The sequence below is a fragment of the Poecilia mexicana genome, unplaced genomic scaffold (genome assembly GCF_051168715.1).
Source record: "Poecilia mexicana isolate PSO_F unplaced genomic scaffold, ASM5116871v1 scaffold_12, whole genome shotgun sequence".
In the NCBI taxonomy this organism is placed as follows: Eukaryota; Metazoa; Chordata; class Actinopteri; order Cyprinodontiformes; family Poeciliidae; genus Poecilia; species Poecilia mexicana.
Window position 1 is genome coordinate 6,150,817 of NW_028263381.1, and position 21,579 is coordinate 6,172,395.

A 21,579-nucleotide genomic window follows, 5' to 3' on the forward strand; every position below is an offset into this window, starting at 1 on the left:
GACTTTTATTGGTTAACTGCTGCTAAATTGCTGCTGTGCAGAAGGCCTCTTTTTCCAGGGATTAGCAAATGGAACATTTCATAAGCAATGCAGCAAAGACACGCTGCAAGGTTGAGAGACCACCGCGGCCCACTAGACACACACACTGATGGTAGACTGGGTTTACATTACGCCACCGAAGCATGCAGATATACAGAATATTACGCACCGACTAAATCAACCGCACGTTTTAAGTTAAGGCAAGAAACCAAACTTGCGGTTGCGTCAGAGGATTAGTTGGCTAAAAGTTTCATAATAAAACCGAATAAGTACAGGATATTTGATAAGTACTTCTTATTATTTTCTGAGTGCAGCTTACATAAATGGAATGACTTTGATAAATTAGGAATCACTAGTTAGATTCTAATGAAGGATCAGTCAGCACCAGTGTGTTGTCTCTTTTCATATGGAAAACTTTTTGAATTGCTTGGAAAAAAACACACACACACACACACACACACACACATATATATATATATATGCCTGTTTATTCCCATTTATATGCAACTCTGGAAAAAATGGTGACACTTTATTCGAAGGGGTGTGCATAAAACTGACATGACACTGTCATAAACATGACATAACAACGTTCATGAACATGAAGGAGTCTTTGTGAATGTTTACAGTTGTCATGAAGTGTCATTCAGTGAATAATGACACTTTCAATGCAAAGTTTAACTAAAAGTTGCATTAAAAGTGTCAACTTTGCTTTATTTGGTCAATAATGACCCTTTTAATGCAAAGTACTATTAAGATTAGCATTAAATGTCCATTAAAAGTGTCATTATTAATCAAATAACACTTCATGACAACAGATGTTATGTTTATAACAGTGTCAAATCAGTCTTATGCACACCCCTTTAATTATAATTTTACAAAAAAAAAAAATGAAGAGACCACTGCATTGAACCCCATTGGTTATTCCACCAAATACTGATTTCTGAACTCTTCCTGAGTTAAAACATTAGCATTGTTGTTTCTAAATGAACATGAACTTGTTTTCTTTGCATAATTTGAGGTCTGAAAGCTCTGCATCTTTTTCGCTATTTTCACCATTTCTCATTTTCTGCAAATGAATACAAAAGTTTTGCTTGGAATTTCAGAGACATGTTGTCAGTAGTTCAAAGAATAAAATGACAATCTTCATTTTACTCAAACATCTACCTACAAAGAGTAAAATCAGAGGAACCAATCATTCTAAGTGGTCTCTTGGTTTTTTCCAGAGCTGCATGCTCCACCAGATCACATATCACCTAAATACAGGGTCCAATCACAGTCTAAATTCAGCTCAAACCAGAGGTGCGCCAGCAGATCTCTGACCATAAACAGGAAATAATGAGATCACACGAGACCTGTTCTGTTTGTCACCGCTGTCGTTTGGCTCTCTGCCACACGAGGAAGCTGTAAAAGTATAAAACCGGTGGCTGTGCTCGGCAGGTGCATCGTGAAGATCACCGGCGACATGACGCTGTCGTTCCCCATGGGCATCATCAAGGTGTTCACCACCAACCCCTCCCCGGCCGTCCTCACCTTCAAGCTGAAAAACACCAGCAGGCTGGAGCAGATCATGCCGAACCAGCAGCTCCTATACAGGTGAGGCCGCTTTTTGTTTTTGTTTTAAGATCTTTGCCACAAACCGGCTAGGCGACAAGAACCCGAGCGAGCCGATCGATGAGCTCAACACAAACGGGAGTCGCCGGCCAAGCGAAAGACGGATCTGGGCTCGGCCGTACGAGCGCGCCTCCAGAAAACACACTACGCACCAGCGAGAGGAAATTCAATTAGTAATCCGACGTGAAGCTATCATTAAGCTGTCAGGGAAATATTTTCCAGCCGTTTTTCAGGACCGGGTTCTCAACTGTCCATGTCTCTTCTGAAAGACGCCCAAAACGGCGAGGAAGCACTTCATAAAGCAGCTACGTCATTCAGCGCTTAATTCATTTAACGTGTTGAGGTATGTCTCACCTCATTAGTTGTAGGGAGACGTAATTCAGTATATTTTGCTTCCCATGTAAAAAAAAAAAAAAAAAAAAAAAAAAGTTTTGTTAACATTTTTTTTAGATTGTCTTCTTCTCTCTCTCTTTTTTTCCCCCTCCCTCCTCGCTCCGTTTCCTCCCAGTTATCTCAGAACCACACGGCTGGACTAATTGAATCAACTGGAATTCGTGATTTAGTAGCCGGTCGAATTTAACAGGGACATATTTTCCGAGCTGTTGGAGCTTTACACACAAAGCCAAGGCGAGCGACGCATAATTGAGCCTCTGATTATTCCCCGTCTGTGTCTCCCCTCTTTCTGTTTGCCTTTCATCCAGCGATCCTTCCCAAAGCGACTCCAACTCCAAGGACTTCTGGTTCAACATGCAAGCCCTGACATCCTACCTCAGAAAAGCCTCCGAGCAGAATCCGTCGGCCTCCTACTACAACGTGGAAATCTTAAAATACCAGGTCAGTCTGCCAGAATCGCTCCGAGAGCTTAATCCAGACAAAACGACTTTGTTAAAAAAATTAAAAAAAAACACCTTGTTGAACTTTAGTTTTTTTAATCTCAGTCTGAGGGCGGAGTCAAAGGCAAAATCAAGTTTGAGTGTTAGGCTAGTGAAGTTGAAATGAAGGATTTTTTAAAGATGCAGTACAGTGCTTGTTTTTGTGTTGGCATCTTTCACTATATGTCACCTCAGGCCTGCAAAAACCAAACCAAGGAAACTTCTGACAACATCCAACCGGAGCATCATCACATTTTCTCTAAATTAAAATATGACGTCTGACTACTGGAAAAATGATCCAGTGTATTATGTTGTTTTTAGCATGTCCATTCAGGTCAAACAACATGGCAACTCGGTTCCACTAGGGTTGCCATGTTTTGCCGGTTCAAGTTTGATTTCACGACAGCTGGGCAGAGTACCCCAAAAAACTGTGCTCAACTTGAGTTGCGCTACTTCAACATATTTTTTTCTCAAGTAAAAGTGTAAAAAAAACTAAAGGGTAAAAAAGTGTTTGGTAAAAAGGCTACTCAATTACTGATCAAAACCAGAAATCATAAAAAAAAAATTCATTATATCATCAGTCAGACCAAAATAAAAAGTTACGTGGAAATTCTGATATTTTAAAGAACAAACTGAAAATAATTCATAAAATAACAACAAAATCACAGAAAATAAACATTTTTCCCAAACAGTTTCTTTCAAAATAAAACTGCTGGTATGTCTGGTAAATTTTTGGTTAAAATGAGTTTGTTCTTCTTTCGGTGAAGTTGCTCACAGAGGGTCGAATATCCAGAAATTTTACTCAAGTCAAAGCAGCGATATGTCATAATAAAATTACTCAAAGTAAGAGTAGAAAGTACAGCGTAGTAAAAATACTCCTAAAAGTCTCCCCCCCCCAGACCCCCTAAGAATTTGATAAAGTCAATGTAACTGAGTAAAACCCAACTCAATACAGCTTTTCAAAAAGACTAGACCTTTTTAATTAAATGTCTCTGGCTTACACCTCAACCTTTTTACCCAAGGGATTAATTAGATCTGAGATTTTCAAAATGGTTTTAGATTTTTTTAATTATTATTATTTTATTCCTGTTTGTAGCACAATAAAGTAGTTTGTTTTTTTCCCTGGAGAAAAGAAAATCTGCAAATTACAAACAAAAAAAAAAAAACTATAAAGATGGGATGAATTCTGTTTCTCCAATCACCTCTCATGTGTAAAAGCTTGGACTAGGCAGGGTTTTAATATATTGGTTTGGCGTTCTTCGCCTACTTTCACCGCTCTGTCATTAAAAAGCTCTTAAGCGTTGGAGCTGAGGGGGGAATTCAACTGCCACTCTCCAGAAAAGGGAAATTAAAATACCCCTCCAGGTACCAGATACCCCTGCATACATAAGAAAATGCCATTTTTAGAAAACCTTGCAGTCAAACAGTCAGACATTATGCAGTAAAACTATAGACATTTTTATTAATGCTTTTCATTTCAGCGTGCCACACCTTGATTATCAGCGACCCCCATCACGGCTCCTTCTGGAGGCCCCCCTGCTCGTATCGTCACTACATTTTTCAGTATGAGTAAATACTATTCCAATATTAAAAAGCTACATTTCCATTTCACCACTGATGTAAATAAATCCAGTCAGGGTGAACGGATAAATTGGCAAAAACTAACAGGCTGTTTCCGTCTTACTGACAGTCCACAATGTTTGATTGACAAAAGGCCAACGCAAAAGGACATTAAGGCTTTGTTATGCCATTTTGATGCTATTAGTAAGCAATGTTTACAAAATGACAATATTATTGTTTATCAGAATCATTTCTTAGACAATTAATCCCTAAGCAAAATTAGTTATTGCGACAGGCCTATTTCTGACCCTCGACCTCTTCTAGCCACGCCCCCCCTTGTCTCTCTGACTGCTGAGACTCTAAGGTTTGAGGTTTGACTCCCGTTGGTTGTGTTCAGGTGCTGTCCGACGGGATCCATTCGACTCCTCTCAATCTGGCCGTGTACTGGAAGTGTACGCCGAGCACAACAGACCTGCGGCTGGACTACCGCTACAACCCGGACTCCATGGACTCGCCCGGACCGCTCACCAACATACAAGTCCTGGTTCCCGTCGACGGGGGCGTCACCAACATGCAGTCTCTACCCAACTCCATATGGTGAGGAACTGCAAACCAACAGGAGTCCGGCGTGGCCCTCTGCAAAAAAAAATATATATATATATTTTAAAAACCTCGGGTGTTATAATATTTTTTTTTTGTCTCTTTTAGGAATTCAGAGCAGAGCAAGTGTCTCTGGAAGCTGAGCGACATCTCGGAAAAGTCTGAAAACGAAGGTGATGAGGGATTCATTTGTTTTCTCTTTTAAGTTTGTCCAACTCTGCCAACCGTAATGGTTTTTGACCTCAGGCGCCGGCTCTCTGCGGGCCAAGTTTGAGCTCTCCAATGGCCCTTCGAACCCATCCACGTTGGCGGTCCAGTTCATGAACGAGGGCAGCACCCTGTCAGGAGTCGACATGGACCTGCAGGGGACTGGATACAGGCTTTCGCTCAACAAGAAGAGATTTGCCACGGGTACGTCGAACGGCACTTTTAAAAAAAAAATCACCCTCCTTTGCCTTTAGTGTCTTCTATTGGGATTTTACGTAACACACCAACACTAATAACCGTAAAAGTCCAAACAGGGAGGAAAGGGATACACGGTTTTTCAAATCTGCAACGACTGACGGGCTTTTGTTTTCAATCGTTTTTACTCTGACGACCCAAAATAAAAGTCAGAGCAATTAGCTTCAGAAGTCACCACAGCATCAATGGTTTCAAAACATCAAACCAATCTAAATATCAAAGACAACACAAAGAAACACAAAATGCTCCTTTTAAAACGAAGAAGTTTATTACTGCATTCTGTGTTCACTCGTTGTCTTTGATTAATATTTAAAAGTATGTTCTGGAACGTTGAAGTGTGACAAACATGAAAAAAGAACAAGAATCAGGGAGATGGCAAGCACTTTTTCACACCACCATACGCACCGCTCTGCGTTGGTCCGACACACAATTCCCCAGGAAACGGCCTCAAAGGCTGAGGTGTGAATCCTTGTCGCGCTTCTGCGTGTGCCTGCCACCTTTCATATTTAACTTTTCCACATGTTTAAGTGCATCTCTTGTGTCTTCAGGTCGCTACATGGCAGACTGCTGAGGTGACACCGGCCCCGCCTCATCTCCGATCAAAAGAAAAATCGAAGCGTCCCGATTCGCCGGAGCACTTCTGCCCACGGTTTCGTGCAGGAAGCCAGAATCTCACTACAGTAAAACAGCACTGAGTAAAGAACACTGTTTAAAAAACGAAATAATAAAAAAAAAAATGAAACTCAGATGAGCTTTCAGAAAAATATGTAGATATGAAGTCTAATAATGCTTTCCGATCAATTATGTACAGAGACAATTTATTGATTCGCCATAAATTTATATTGTATTTGAAATTTTGAGAAAAAAAAAGGAAAAAAAAAACATGCACTAACAACTTTTCCAGAAGCTCTTTTCCCTCTTGTACTCATTTCTAAGAGCCTAGAAGGAATATGGAATCTTTTTTTTTTTTTTTGAGTGTTGATGAGTTGAAAAGCTCTCACCGAACTGTAAATAATAACTCTTGACTCTCAAAATCGGCTCTTCTTTACTGATTTTTCTCCGCTTTTTAAACATGTGCAATGAAGCAATGAAGGTCGATTCTGTCTCCAACAGCAGGACTCTCACACTTGTGGCACAAACTTGATCTTAAATTGTTCTCGTGCTCTTAGAAAATGCAAAAAAGGAAAAACAAAAATTCAACCTCAGTGCCTGATCTTGTACTGTGGAACAGAAGTCAAAAAAAAAAAGAAGAGAAAACTGCCTCCATGCATCTCCAGATCTCCCTGGGTTTGTAATTTGTAAAACAGATCCTCTTGACGTTTTTGATAAACCCTTAAGTGCTGACGCTTATTAAAACGGGAGTCTCCGAATCATCTGTGAAACACTGTGGCGAATGTTAGAGACTTAAAAATAAAAATCGAGGGACCTTGAACCAAATTTAACTTTCCAGCCTTGAAAAAAAATGTGCCTAAATCGGGTCTTTATTCGGTTTTTTTGTTGTTGTTGTTGTTGTTTTCTTTTTCTACTTGTTTTGTATTTCGCAGCACAGTTTATGAGAAAAGCACTTACAGTGTGCCCGGTGTGGTATTTACTCCTTTATTTGGATACTGAAGGGAAAATGTCGCCTCGTTTTAGTCTCGACTGTCTTCCGGAAATAAGTGAGTCTTCTCCGCCTTCTTTGGCTGAAAACAAAAAGTTAATTTTGTTCGTTCTCTATCGAGTACGTGTCGTCAGGTTTTTAGCTAATAGCATCACCACAGGGCTAAAAATAACGATGCCTTACCGCGACTTATCTGGCGTTGTCGATGCTGTGACGCCATGCTGCCATTAAACCTGCGACGGACTCCTCATCTGTGAGCAGAAAAAACAAGAAAGTCGCCACGTTTTAAATCTTGGTGCTTTATTATCCAACCTTTTTCTAACAAATGGTCATATGTAGCTATTTGACATCTCAGACATGAAGAATAATCACGGCTCTTTGGATTTGATACAGAAAACCGTAACTCATTGCGGTCCACATCGTGTTCACCAATGACTTATCGGCATATCGACGATAAATTCACTAAGTGTCTCTGTTTTAAAGCTGTAGCGCGCCGTTGTCAGATTGGACACAAATTTGAGTCGTGTTTTTGGCTAGTTTTGTAAACTGAAGCGTTCGCCATTAAACTAAAGTGCTGACACTAATCATGTATGTAAATGTGCATTCACATTTCGTTGGTACAATGTCAATCTTTGCCAGAATTTACAAAAAAAAAAAAAAAAATCCTAACGAAATCAACTTCAGACTTTCAACTTGTTTGTTTTAAATAGTCTTTTTTTCCCGCTCCACACCAAGCAAGGCAAACACTTTTTCTTAATGAGCCCACCCGTTCTGAAACTGTATTGAAGAATAAAGCAAGCTGGTTCTTGCTGTCGCCCCAAAACTACAACACATTTTACTGAGATCATCTTCCAGGCCCCGCCCCCTTTCCTTCTCATTGTTTTGTATCAAAGAGCAACGTCGTGTCAGTGATTGTCACGTTTTTATCAATATCTCTGCCATTTCTGTCTGTTTTATGATTTCTAATTGTACCTGTATTAAATGTGTAATATATGAATATATACAAATATATGAAAATGATGACTTTAAACGTGACCTGTGTGATTTTTTTAATTATTATTATTATTATTATTATTATTATTATTATTATTATTATTACTTTTATGTTCCTTTATTGCTGTAGCATAAAAAAAAATAAGATGTAGAAAAATCCAGATTTTGATTTGGGTACAGTTGAGGTGAAAAATAAATAAGTTAGAAAATAATTGTTTAAAAGAACAAAATTATAGGTACGTAGTTGTTAATAGTACAGTTCAGTCCAGAGTTAAAGATTTACCAATAAAAAGGCAAGAACTGCTTTTATTTTAAAGCCAGATAAAAATAAAGATAAATTATAAAAGTATAGATCCACATTTTAGTTGAAACAATCTAACTATTATTAATATTTCATCCATTCAACTATATGTTCAAAATCAAACACAAACATCTACTATCGTGTCGGATTCGTGAGATTTTAAAGTGGCTGTGTGAGTCAGAGAGAACAATTTCCCGAAGATTTCAGGAATGGTTTTTCATCCAGTACAATTACAAATCCCCCATTTTGCTTCCCATTTCAGGACAGCCATGTTTGGCAATGACAACGATCTGAATCTATTCAGCGCTCCGTCATTAACGGAGACAAACGTCTTGAAGCTGCACCTGAAAGGGCCCCCGGAACTGCAGCTAAAGCGCTCAAAGATTTGACTCAATTCAAACCTGCAAAGTTAAAACACTGGAAAGCTACAAGACAAAAACAACAAATCCTCTGTCACTTTTTTTTTTTTTTTTTTTTTCAGAACCAGAATCCACGTCCAAGGACCTGGATCTTGGCCGCTGTACAGGTTGCGGACGGATAGAGCGTGAAAGCAAAGCTCTTAAAGGCAAAGCTACACATGTGTTGCAGAAGTTATGTTTGGCCTGAGAGAGCCCCATGCAGAGCTTTGCTTACAGGGAGATGTGTTCATGACTGTGCGTGCACACTCAGCATTGTATCAACACCTTGTGCATATTTACACGCTCAGTCATCTCCTTGCGTCCTGCCTGACGGAGGACTTCCTCTTTCCTGTTTGAGATCCAGCCTCTGAGCTGTCTTTCCTCGGCCACATGTGCGAGCCATCGGTGCCGACTCTTCCGCCGCACTCAGACGGAGAAGCGAAAGATCTTGAGGTCCCCCAAGTTGCGGCGATAAACTCTGGAACACCGAAGTGAGACGTACGAGCAGAAATCACCTCCCAGAAAGGTGGCCAGATCGTTTTGATCGTCTGGGATCGGTGAATGTTGACAACAAGTTACTAAAAATACAAACTTTTTTTTCAGCAAATGTCTAACTAATTTAGATGAAGGAATGTTACGTTTTATTTTCTGAATAAAGCTGAGGCGAGTTGGCTTTGGTTAGCCTGGTTTGTTCACTTGCTCTGTCAAAAACACAATGCTGCAATATGAAAAACACTGAGAATTAAAAGTGGCTTTCCTGTCGTGACCATTATTTGGACTCATAATGGTTCAATTAGTTCTACTTCCATGTGTGTGGCAAAACCTTTCAACAGTTTAGGTGTGGAAATGCACACAGAATGTACAAACACCATCCAGTTTCTGAAAAGATTTGAACAAAGTAACTTTGGAACAGTACTCAGCTGTGGGGGAATTAAAATAAGTCGATTACGTGCGACTTAATTTATAAGTGAGTGGAATTAGTTTGGCGTTTTGGTTCATATTGAGGCATGTAACAAAACGGAGAAGAAGAAAACATATTTCTACTGTCTACAAAAGAACAGAAAACAGCTGATCTTAGACTATTTTGATTGGTGGAGGATTCACAAATTTTCATTACATTTTCCTGCTTAATTTTAAGCATAATTTTAAATTGTCAAATACAAATGGCATGTATATTTGGCTACTGTTTTTCTTCCTATTACTATTACCTATGTACTCAATTAGAGATGAAAATGTATTTCCTCTGACATGTCTGAAACAAATGAACCAAAACCAGTTTGACTGGAGCCCAGATTCCTACAGAAAACGGGCCCCATAAGTCGGTCCACCTAAAACTCCATCCTACAGTCACCATGAACAAATACCACAATAGTTACGTTTTTTCTGCTTTGATTGCCCATGTTGTCTGAGCAGACTCAGAAAAGATACTAACCCATGTGTGAAAGTGGCACTACAGTGTATTTCAGCTGCAGGCAGCCCTTGCACCAGAGATTAGAAGTGTGGCATATATGTTCTGAAATTAATTAATGCTCTATTTATCAAGCAAACATATATTTTGGGTTGTGGAAAATAAGTTAATCAGAAATTGCAGTAAATATCGGTTTATTCTGTAGTGATTCTTGAGAATAGGGACAAAACAGGTCCTATGGATAAAGCATAAAATTTGAATAAAATATACACAAAATATATTTTTTTCAAATATCTAACTAAACTAACCTGGGTCATGTGAGCACAACAATGTATATTTTTCTTTTTTTTGCTGAATATTTTTTTATTTTAAACATTGTAGTCGGTGGATGATGCCTGTAAAAGCCCTTGTCCAGGAGCAGAACTCAGCACATTATAATAGTTTAAAACAATTAAAGAAATACTAAAATTATATATTATGACAATTAAGTATAAGTAGTCATATAAATAATTATAAAAGTATCGATAAATTGAAATAAAAATAATTTTAGATATTTTCCAACTCCATTGAAATTTGTCCTTAGTTTTTGTCAACACCGTCAGAAATGAAAAGAATGTAAAAAAAAATCAGGCATTATTGGGGGGCACCAGAACTTCTGAGGACCCCATGACGTTGTCTTTTCTCTTCCTTTGCTAGGAGGGCTAGTTAGCTCCGGTTAGCTTAAGTTATTCTTTAGTTTTTTCTTCTGTTTCATTCCTAAGTTGTTTGTCACAACCATGATGTGTCAACTCCATAACTGACAATTTACAAAACTTTGATGAAATTTTGCGAAATAAAAGCTTAATTTTGGTATAATGTCAAGATTTCATGGACCTGACGAGCTACAATATGGCCTCCTTCAGAATAACATCATATAAATTGAGGTAGTTTGGCATTTCGTCAACTCCGTCAGATGTCAACTCCGTCAGAGTTTTTCTGACTCTTTCAGTGAAATTGTTGTCAAATCTCACTTAATTGTGCAACTAATTCATTTTAATGTATTTTACATGAATTGCATTACTTCACATGTACCAAGTTTTTCATTTTACTCACTAGTTTACCACCTTCAGTTCTGTGTCAACTCCGTCATGCACTGTCAACTCCATCAGATGGACTTTTTCTTGTTTTTTGTTTTAAATAATATTTATTTTATTTCTTGAGAAGCATTTGTCTGTAAATTGAGTAAAAATATCACTAATGGAGTATTTTAAAAATCATTTTAGATTTATTTTTGTCAGATGGTGATGACAAAGTTTTGGGTCAGGTCGATTAAAAATGTAATTTTTTTTTTTTAAATTCGCAACTGGGAGCCTGTACCTTAGCATCTTCATATTTTCTAAACATTATTTGTCATATTTGCATACATAAGGTTGAGAAATAATTAAAAAAAAATATGGGAAAATTAAAACCCATTTGTTACTGTCATGTTTACGTACTACTTATAAGAAAACCATATAATTGTGTTAAGTTTGGAATCATCATTGTCTATGAGAGCAGAGGAAAGAACACTTCTGTGAGTCTTTGAATTATTCACCTTTTTTAGGGCTTTTACAAATGGACTGCATGCTCCTAAAGCCAAGTGTGTATAATCTGTGACACAGTCTCCCGTTATCGACCAACGCACACCGGCCGGTTACGTGTGTCACGAGGCGCACTGAATCTGTCAATTCACTGCGCCTTCACATTAACGTACCTTTTACTTGCAGCTCTGCAAAGGTACTGGACTGAACCGTTTCCGTTGACGTGGTAAATGGCATCTTCACGGTTGATCGAGCGGTCCGTCTGGTGTTGATTGAGAGGCCAGGCCTTAGCATCAGCCCCGTGAAATGGTCTGAGCAGAGAGAACGAAAGCATTTGGTCTTTGTTGTTCACCACACAGTTGTGTTTGTTCAAAGGCCCACTGGAGCCATAGAACTGAGTTATTCTCCCATCCAGAGAGCAAGACCGACATCAGTAACATTTACGGACAATTTGAAAGTGATGTGTCCATTTGATCTTCCTCCTCACCACGAGGAAAACCATCTGAACAAATAAGCAATAGACTAAGTTTATTGCGTTAATATGGATTCCTATCCTGCTCATTCCAGAACCCAGAGGACCTCTTTAAAATAACTCAAACCCTGAAAGTGTCAAACTTTCGTCCAAGGAAATCTTTCACATTTTTCCACCCAGCAAGCAGATTTGTTTCAACTGTTACCCTAAATTATGAACGTCTTTTTTTTTTTTCTTTTTTCTATGTGGCCGACACTAGCAGAGCATTTTCAATGCTGCCAATCAAGCAGATTGTTCTCTTGTAATTCTTGGACCTAAACGTCTAACAGGAGTTTCATTAAAGCTAATATAAAGAAATTACCTTTTTGTAGAAGGTCTTGACTCTGAACAGATTTTGTATGTTTTAATAGACGGCAAAATTCAAGCAGACATTTCCAATCCCGTCCTGTTTGCAGGTAAATCTTTTAAAGTAATAAACTTATATTAAAATCACTCATCTAGTCTGATGGATTTCAGCTGTAAAGCCACAACTTCTGGTAAAACTTAACAACACTTGGATCTAGGCCCCACGCAATTTATTCCCACACCAGTTCTTCTTCTCGAGAGAGGACATTTTTCAATCACTGAGGTCTGCCTTCACTGGGATGAAGTCATTTTGTTTTGTTTTTTTTTAAAAAAAGGATTTTCCATCATAACACAACTTGAATTTTAAATTAAGCTTACACAAACACACATGCAAAGATTTCCTGGATGTCTGGAGCTGGAAGTAATTAGATCAAGCTTCACAAATAGCTGATTTCAAAATGAGCAACCCCTTCTGTCTGTTTGCAACAGCGAGCCGCTGAGTCATGTGAAACCATAACCCCGAGGTCAGACGAAGATAATGAGCTCGCCTAATTGCATCGCTGCTCTCTGGCAGCAGCAAGCAGAAACTGTTACACTACTGGTTCTACTGTAAGGGATTTATTTTGTTTTTCTTTTTTGGTTTTTCATTGTTGAAAGGACTCGCTTGGGGAAGAATTTAAACCAATAAAACGCCAGCAGCCTGTACTCCAGTGGCAGCCCTGGATAGTACTGGACCCTTCCGTGCCATGTTCACAGAGGCACGTCACAGGCTATTTGTCATCGTTCGTGTGTGTGTGTGTGTGTGTTTGGGGGAGGGCGATGACTGAGAAACGATCATATTTTAATTCCTGTGGTGGACCTTTGGAGCTGTTAACATACCAACGGAATCTGCCGTTCCGAAAATGTCTGAGCGATGTTGATGGAGAAGCAAACAAACGTCTAGCTGTGGTAACCGACTACACATACATGTGTAGAGCCTGTGAAAACTACTCTAATCGCCTTTTTTCTTTATCTGGGTAGGAGTTGAAAGCCGAAACGTTCCTTGTTGTTTACTTTCTCACCTTGTTTGGTTGCGGGTAAAAGAAAGAAATACTCGACTCAAATCGTGAAATGAGCAAATCCAACTTGTCTTTCCACCATTTTTTTACCCAAAACAAAGGGCTCAATCAGTCGAGGTGCTTCAAAGGGAAAACTGGATGCTGGGCCATTTCTATAGGATTTGTGGATTTACATCTTTAACAAACTCACCTAAACCAACAACCTTATAAACACATTAAATGCCACCAGTGCATTTAAACCTTCAGGTTGGGATGTACTGACAATAATTTATACACAAGGTCCTGTGTTACCCTCCGAGTCCTTCTTCACACCTCCACCAAGGTGGTTCTGTAATCTGAACCACCTTGGTGCAAGTCCACATATACAGAGGACAAGATTTGAGACTTTTAATCAACCAAGTAAGAATATCTGCTAAATAATTTGAGACAACTGGGGTTTTGAATGAAGCGAAGGTTCTCCAACATTTTGTGCCTTGTTATCTCTCCAATATCATCAGTGTTTTGCAACACGTCTTTCTTGACGTGTTGTCAAATTACCGAATACCGTAGATGTGTACAGCATAGATAAACTCTGTTCTCAAAGGCTCACTGTGAAGGTACCAAGCAGATACGTTTTCAAAGGAGGATTGCAGTCCTGCAGCTAAACAAACCCTGAACTCAAGCGATCAATGGACCCAGGAGTGAGTCAACAGGAGACAAGCACACACAGAACCTTCCTTCCTTCCTTCCAGAGAGGAAATGTTCTCTCCATAAATATTTGGAGTTTGCTAATTGAAAGAATCTGCACAGCTGCAATTCCAGGAGGTTTCTTTAAACACAACTCTCATATGGGCCCTTTGTGCCTGTCCCCTTGTTCATTAGCATCGAGTGAAATGAGCTGGGGCTTTGGTAAACAGTGGGACGCACACAGGTTAGATTTGATCGCTCTCTCGTATTGTGTGCGCGATAATCAGTTTGTTTCCCCCCCTCCGAAGACCCCTTTTGTTTTGCTTTGCCATAAGCATTATCCTTGCTCCTTGATTAGCGGGAGGTTGCTACATGCAACATCATGAGGATGTGCTTTCATGTAGGTCTTTGAACAACGTCTGCATGTCACTGTTTGCATTTGGAATTAGAATTCAATGAACATATGTGAATACATATATATATATTTTTACCACACTGTACAAACACATGTCAGACTGTTTGCAGACGGTTCTGCTGCCCCTCACGCTGAGCAGCCAAAGACCACGACTGCGGAGTCAGAATAAACAAGCGCATACGTATGTAGCGCACATAAAAGCCGGGGAAACCAACAGAAAGTACGCTTTCCCTGAGCTAAAGTCATCAAAATGACTTCTTGTTTTTCAAGTGCAGGAAGCTTGCTTATGTATATGTATATTAAAAAAAGTTGTCATGAAACAGCATGAGCTTTTCCCTTCCTGCAGGTCCTGGTGAAGGAAAACAAAAAAAAAACAAAACATCCAACCTCAGCAGACATATTGGATCGAGTCCAGCGGCTCTTCCACTGGGACGTGTAGCTGTTAGATGTAGATCGCTTGCCTTCGAACTGCAAGTGTGAGGGGTGTGTAAGCCCTTTTACTTAACATGCAAGGCTAATTTCTGGACCGTCAGAGTGTGATCTGTTGCCAGTAGCAGCAGAGCAAAAAAAATAAATAAAAAATTGTCCAGATAAAAGCAGACGTGCTTTTTATCTGGACACCGGTTCTGGTATCGGGAATGTTTGTACAGTTCCCTTGTTTTTCTCGATTTCAGCTGTTCTCTTGCTGCTAAGTTCCTCTGCAGCTACACTAATGTCTAGAGGCCAAATGTGTTAGAGATCAAAAGATGAAGAAAATAAAAACTGCTTGCATGAACTTGCAAATTTCTAGAGTTTTAGTAATAACTAAAAACCTGAAAACAGCTCAAACAGTGACAGACAGTATGTCCATTTGGTGTCGGTGTTCAAGCATACAGTTTAATCCTCCACCGTTTCGGAAGTTTCCACACATTGTCCAATAGGAAGGACTGGCTCTTATTCAGTCACATTGTCCACATTTGTGCAAACTCTATTTTCATTTAACCAGCAATATGTAATGGAAAGTTAATTTGTAACTTGTCGCCTCGACTGGAAATCCAGAGTTACTCGGTGTTCATTCATCTCACTTTGTCGACCTCTGTGGGAGACGGTTCCCCATGTGAAGCTGGATTAACTGATGCACCGAGGAGGACTCTTGAGATTACTGGACTAAAATGTTGGGGCAGAGGCATGTGGGAACCGACATTCCAGTTTCACATCCACATCTATCAGATGGTTTGATGGACGGTGAGACAACCAGAGCTGCCCTGTTGCTGTCCGGAGTCTTCCTGGCGATGGTGGGTGTCACCTTCACGGCCATGGGCTGGCATCACTACCAGGCCCTCCTTGGCTTCCAGTGGACCCAACTTCTGGGCCCCATCCTGATCTCGGTCGGAGGGGCCTTCATGCTGACCAGCGTGTGCAGGTTTCATTCGGTGTCCTGCTGGCCCCGCAGGCGACAGGACGAAGAGATATATGTTGTTCCTGTGCGGGAACAAAACTCAAGAGGTCGCCCGGTTGTGGTTCGTAACATAAATCAGCCGGTGATGTTACGGGGCACCGCGACAATGCTGTGCATCCCACCTGCTTATGACTTTGTGACCCAGGAAGCGAGACCACAAGGCGATCCTCGGCCCGGTAGCTCTGTGAGTGGCGGCAACGCAGACCTTCTGCCTTCGTACGAATCTCTGTACTGCTTGGACAACGCCTGTACGCCGCACAGCGCAGAGGCAGGACACGGAAGCAGGTAGCCAATCAACTTTATTTAAACCCTAAGTTTGCGTCCAGTGTCTTGCACAAGTGTCCATTACCCTTGAACTTTTTCTACATTTTGTGATAAAAATGACAGATTATTTGATTGGTATTTTATGTTTTGGCTGACAGAAGGGAGTGTATGATCGCAAAGTGGAAATGAAGTGTTAATGCTTGTTTGTGAACTTATCTTACCAGACAAATATGAAATGTGTGGCATGCTCCCTCACTGCACTGATAATTTATTCACTCCAGTTAAGAGCTGCAAGTTTTTTAGGGTATAATTCTATCAGCTTAGTTCTGCTGGAGGGTGAACTCCCATCCCACACTCACACTTTTTGACACCCTCCAAACACAGAGGCGTCAGTCATTTTTCATTCTGGGCCATTTCAATATCATGAATGTCTGCGAAGTGGCAGAACGTATTAATTAAACTATAAAATTCTGTTAAGATATTAATGCAATAGCTCTCTCTGCATTTGATGAGTACTTCTTGAACTTAAATAATACTCAACATCTTTTCACATTGATGTAATTTGGCAGTATACATAAAATAAACCGATTTGATTGAAAACTTACAGGAGCTTATTTCTTTTTTTTATGTCTTATCTACTCTTATTTTATGTTTCCTTTGTTTCTTTAGTAGAACTGTGGGGCACTGTGATCAGCTGGGATCTGCAAATATATGTGGCAGTAATGCACGTCCTCAAATTCAATTCAGTAATTGAAAAAATACTTTATTGATCCCAAAGGAAAATTAAATTAAATTAATTAAATCTGACACACATGTCTGTCCCTGATTAAAACAAAAACAAAGAGCCTCCTCACGGCATCATCTTTCAACTCTCCAGCAACAGCCATTGTGCTACTTTTTCACTTTACTGCTTAAGAAAATAATTGAATAATATTTTCCTTCCACTTTAGAATCATATGCAACTTTTGGTCTTTTTTTTTTTTTTTACATAAAACCCTGATGAAGTACTCTGCAGTTTGCGGTTTTAACATGAAAACATGTATACTTTTGCGAGGCACTGAGCATTCAGGCTTAATGAATGGAAGAATGGGAGAAACCCAATAAGCATACAAGCTTTTAAAGTGGGCATGCTGGTAAATCCAAATTGTTTAATTTACTTCCAGATCAGTTTTGTGCTTGGCTCTGTGGTTTGGGGCTCCTCGACAAACGCATGGTGACATTTTTGACTAACTTTGCACACATAGTGTAAGTTTTGCTTTCCTTTTTTTTGTTGTTCGGCAGCTGAAATTTGGTCGCCCTCTAAAAGAGGTAGCAAAAATAATCCGATATTCCCCGCAGCCGTTCCTTAAAATAAACTTTGCCTCGCTGGAACGCGGGGCGACAATCTGACCCGAAATGGCAGACATTTCTTCAAATAATCAGTCTTTAAGAATACAAGATTACATCACGGCCATTTTGTTCTGAAATGCATGTCTTGGCAAAAGAAAAAAAAAAGCACAGCTTTTGAGTCAGGGATTAAACACCTTTTATTTTTCCCCACCTGTTCCTTACGCACAATCCGAGGCTCGGTTTTTCTTTCACTAATTGCAGGGCCGTCTATTTGAAATTCAATCAAACAGTCTCGCAGAGAGACTTCTCGCTATAAACACAAAGCTGCATTCCTGGTTTTCACTTTCTTTTATTGCTTTTAGACAATTACTCCCAGCAGGTCTCTGGGCGAGCAGATCTCTTTAACACAAGCAGACAGTGGGGAATAATACAGTTAACCTGGGACGACTATAAACTGCAGCTTCGACAAGCATGCCAATTCAGCCACTGGTCCCCCCCCCCTTACCCCCCCTCAGCTCCTGACCTGCGTTTTACTGCGCTTCCAGGAGTTAATGCCAAATCGTCCAGGGAGAAATCGCTCCACCTCTGTGTTTTTCTTTGAAAGGGCAGCAGGGGTTTAAGCATAACCAATTGAGCCTGTAAACATTTGGATGTTTGCCAGTTTTTCCTCCCTCGACTTCTAGCTTGTCTGATGTTTGCTTTTCTTTTTCTTTTTTTTTTTTTTTTTACCGTAGAGCACCGAAGACGGAAAATGAAAGAGGACTCCAGGAAGGGGACGGATCCACCTGTTCTAAACCACCTGCGTACGAAGACATTCACCCTTCGCCTCCCAAACACGATTCGGCTTAAATGTCAGAGCATCCGGTGGGGCGATGTCAAAGCTTACGCTGACGACGTTGTTCGTTTTTCTTATAGCAAGCTAACAAAATAAATTAAAATTAAAATAATAATAAAAAGAAATCGATTCTATGCTGTGTATCACATCTTTTCAATAAAACATTTGTGGAGTGTCTTTCTAGCGGCAGCACAACTGGGACTCCTGTTGAATTTGACCACACAACTGCTGTCGTGAAAAGATGAAATGGCGAATGCATACAGGTCGTAAAATCCACAAGGATGGGGGACTTCTTGTTGAAAAAGCTTGTAAAAAGAAAAACAAAAAACCTGAGACGTATCGGCAAAATCAGCTCCAGAACGTCTAAGACACACACGCATGCACGCACGCACGCACGCACACACACACACACACTTATCATTCACTTTCTCTCTGCTGGTACTTGCACAAACCTACAAGGAGGCTCGTAAAAAGACCAACAACAACAAAAAAATAAATAAATAAAAAATCTGTGCTAAAAAAGATTGTTAAAAGCAAAGGAACTAAACATAATTGTCATATGGTTGTAATTTCTGGCCTTTCTTGATGCAGGAAAGAGCAAAAACTTGTGCCTGGAAACTGACAAAGTACTCAGTATGTGAAAAGTTAAGTTGTGCTTAAGTTGAGTGAGAAAAAAAATCCTTAACAGTCATGATGACACCAGTGGCCTCATGAACCCATTGATTTGCATTTATATATATTTGTATTTTATTTTATTTTGGGTGTCACTGAGCTTTTAAACATTTTAACAGGTTTTTTTTCAGCCACCCCTGGGATCACCACTGTCCAAACAGTAAACTTGAGTTTGTGGGGTAAGTCAAAGTGTCACTGCACCACACGGGGGCAGACACACTGAGCAAATCTTCTCTGTTCCCTCAGAGGTCAAGTCGGGTTGTTTTCCCCCAAAGACTACAGTTTTAAAAATGTATTTGACCATTTTATTTCTTTCTTTTTCTTTTTAACCAGGAAATGTCCCAGTGTGATTAAACACACATTTTCCAAGAGAAACCTGGAAAATACAGGCAGCAAAAATCACATTTGACTAAGTTAGACAATAAGCAAGATATGATCAAATATTATATTATTTTTTATGTATTATTATTATTATTATTATTACAGTAAAACAATGGTGATTCAGTTGCTGATTTTTTTAAATCAAGCTTCAAGTTTTAATTATAATGTTTTTTCCAAACAAAAATACATGAATTATCCTCTTTTGTGTTGAAACTTAATACAGATCAACAATTTGTGTATTCTGCTCAGTTCCATATTCCCATATATATATGTATGTGTATATATATATATATATATATACACACACACACACACACACACACACATGGAGGAGCACAGATAAAGCAACAGATAAAGCAACACTCCAACAGAGCGATGGAGGGGAAAAAAGACAAATATTTTCAAAAAGGTTTAAGCTGTGATCAACGCATTTAATAATAATAATAATAATAATAATAATAATAATAATAATAATAATAATAATAAAAATAATTTTTAAAAAGTAAGAAATTCATATTTTTTAAACCTTCTCAGGACCTCCTCCAGGTTTCTAGCCGTGTGCCAGAGCACATCTGAAACCGCAGCTCAATATGACTTCCATTATTTTTACAGCACAGTAAAACGCGGGTGGCCAACAAGGCCCCATTATTGCCCCATTTTCGAGAGTTTGGAGACAATTTATGAAGCCATTACGGAACGTGCTGACGGATAATAACTCCGTATGAAGGATGTCGAAACATTTGCCAAAATAATTAATAATAATAATAATAATAATAATAATAATAATAATAATAATAATAACTTATAAAGAAGAAGAAGAGAATCAAATATTTTTATATATATATTATTATGTTTTATTAATTTGTGGTTGGCAATAGAGGGTTACTGATAGCAGGACAGCTTTAAGAGCCTAACGATGGTTTAAGAATATTACGTGAAAGGATAAACAGCCAATAATTTCGTCCTTTAATGTGCTGAGACGTTTTACAAGGTGAGCCAATTGTTGTCAAAAGGCAACAAGTGTTTCCCTTTTCCTCTGCTGGAGCTGGAGCAGACGTGTCATTCTCTCGTTCCGCGTTTTTTAATCACTTCTCTTTTTTTCTTTCTTTCTTTTTTTAAGAGTTTGATGATGCGGGAGGCCTTATGGCTGGAGGCCCTCCTACTGAGAGAAGCACATGTGCTCCCATGCGGCTGAACATTTGTGGACGGATTTGGAAACAACATCTAGCTTGGCATTTATGGAAAAAAAAATTGTTTTAATAAAAAAAAATACCAAAGGGTCAGTTAATCCCCGCAAATCTTGATCAGACTGCGGCAATTAGCAGTGACCTTGCGCTGCGGCGCGGGGAGGGCTTTAGTTACAGCACACTTTGTATTTCCATTGTTGCAGCTGCACACACACACACACACACACACACACACACACACACACACACACACACACACACACACACACACACACACGGTGCACAGTAACGCTTGGCCTGTGCAGCTCGCAAACAGCTAAATCTGGTGTTTTAGGCTGTAACTTGAGCTCATTGTGTGCACTACGCTGCGTTCAACAAGACACTTTGTTTTGGCTGATTAGAGGCTGCGGACGATTATTCGAAGCCACACGTTTATATCGATGAAACATAGGAACATACACAACTCCGTTATTCAGTTTCAGGCTGTAAATATTTACTTTGATTTAAGGAAGATTTAAAAAAAAAAAAAGCATTATTGTATCAGCCTAGTTATCTTTGTTCTTAAAATAAGTCGCTGATGCAAATTTCGTGGCTTTCATCTTATTCTCAATATTTTTATTATTTGCACCTGAAATTTCAACCATGCCGCACTTTCTGGGATATTGTCTCCAAATAAACGTCAACAACAGCAACAAAATTGTGCACAGTATTTGGCCCCAAAGCTGCAGGGTTTAACGATTTCAAATACCTCTATTATCAGCAGATTTGAATTTTTCCATATTCAGGCTAATAAAACCACTAATCGGCTAGCTGATGTTTAAGTGGCTTTGCTTTATGTAACCAAACTCTTAAACTGCTGGCTATTTAATTCATTTTTTGTTGTTTTTGCTTCTTGCTTGCATGTCTCAGCAAAGAAAGAAGAGGGGGGCGGGGGGAGGGGGGCTTTTTTATCCCAATGTTGCTTGCGATAATTGTTGAGATATGTCTATATATATGTAAATAATTTCCTGAACGTATCAAAAAGAGCCCAAAGCTCAGTCTGCACCTGCTTTCTGTGTACTTTCAGAAGGCCTGAGCTGCCACAGCAGACTCTGGGTGGAGATGGGGTCTGTGT

General features: G+C 39.4%; 2 protein-coding genes across 6 annotated transcripts in view; both read left to right on the forward strand.

The window, feature by feature from the left end:
• The window catches only part of fcho2 (FCH and mu domain containing endocytic adaptor 2), a 57,405-nt gene extending 49,631 nt beyond the window's left edge, over positions 1-7,774 (forward strand). For all 5 annotated transcript variants that reach the window (XM_014997101.2, XM_014997111.2, XM_088010822.1 and 2 more), the window contains 6 exons: positions 1,477-1,632; positions 2,352-2,484; positions 4,480-4,679; positions 4,791-4,855; positions 4,929-5,093; positions 5,693-7,774. In XM_014997101.2, coding sequence (XP_014852587.2) covers positions 1,477-1,632; positions 2,352-2,484; positions 4,480-4,679; positions 4,791-4,855; positions 4,929-5,093; positions 5,693-5,715 — 742 coding nt within the window. In that variant the 3' untranslated portion in view covers positions 5,716-7,774. The remainder of the gene's footprint in view (positions 1-1,476; positions 1,633-2,351; positions 2,485-4,479; positions 4,680-4,790; positions 4,856-4,928; positions 5,094-5,692) is intronic.
• Positions 7,775-15,413: 7,639 nt separating this feature from the next.
• Positions 15,414-19,285, forward strand: tmem174 (transmembrane protein 174). Its single transcript, XM_088010649.1, has 3 exons — positions 15,414-16,082; positions 17,767-17,769; positions 18,125-19,285. Exons 1-3 carry the CDS (start codon positions 15,511-15,513, stop codon positions 18,237-18,239), a joined length of 690 nt encoding a protein of 229 aa, XP_087866775.1. The 5' UTR covers positions 15,414-15,510; the 3' UTR covers positions 18,240-19,285.
• The last annotated feature ends 2,294 nt before the right edge of the window (positions 19,286-21,579 follow it).

Bases quoted from the DNA above. Each gene is read 5' to 3' on its own strand.
- tmem174 (XM_088010649.1), top strand. From the start codon at position 15,511: ATGTTGGGGCAGAGGCATGTGGGAACCGACATTCCAGTTTCACATCCA.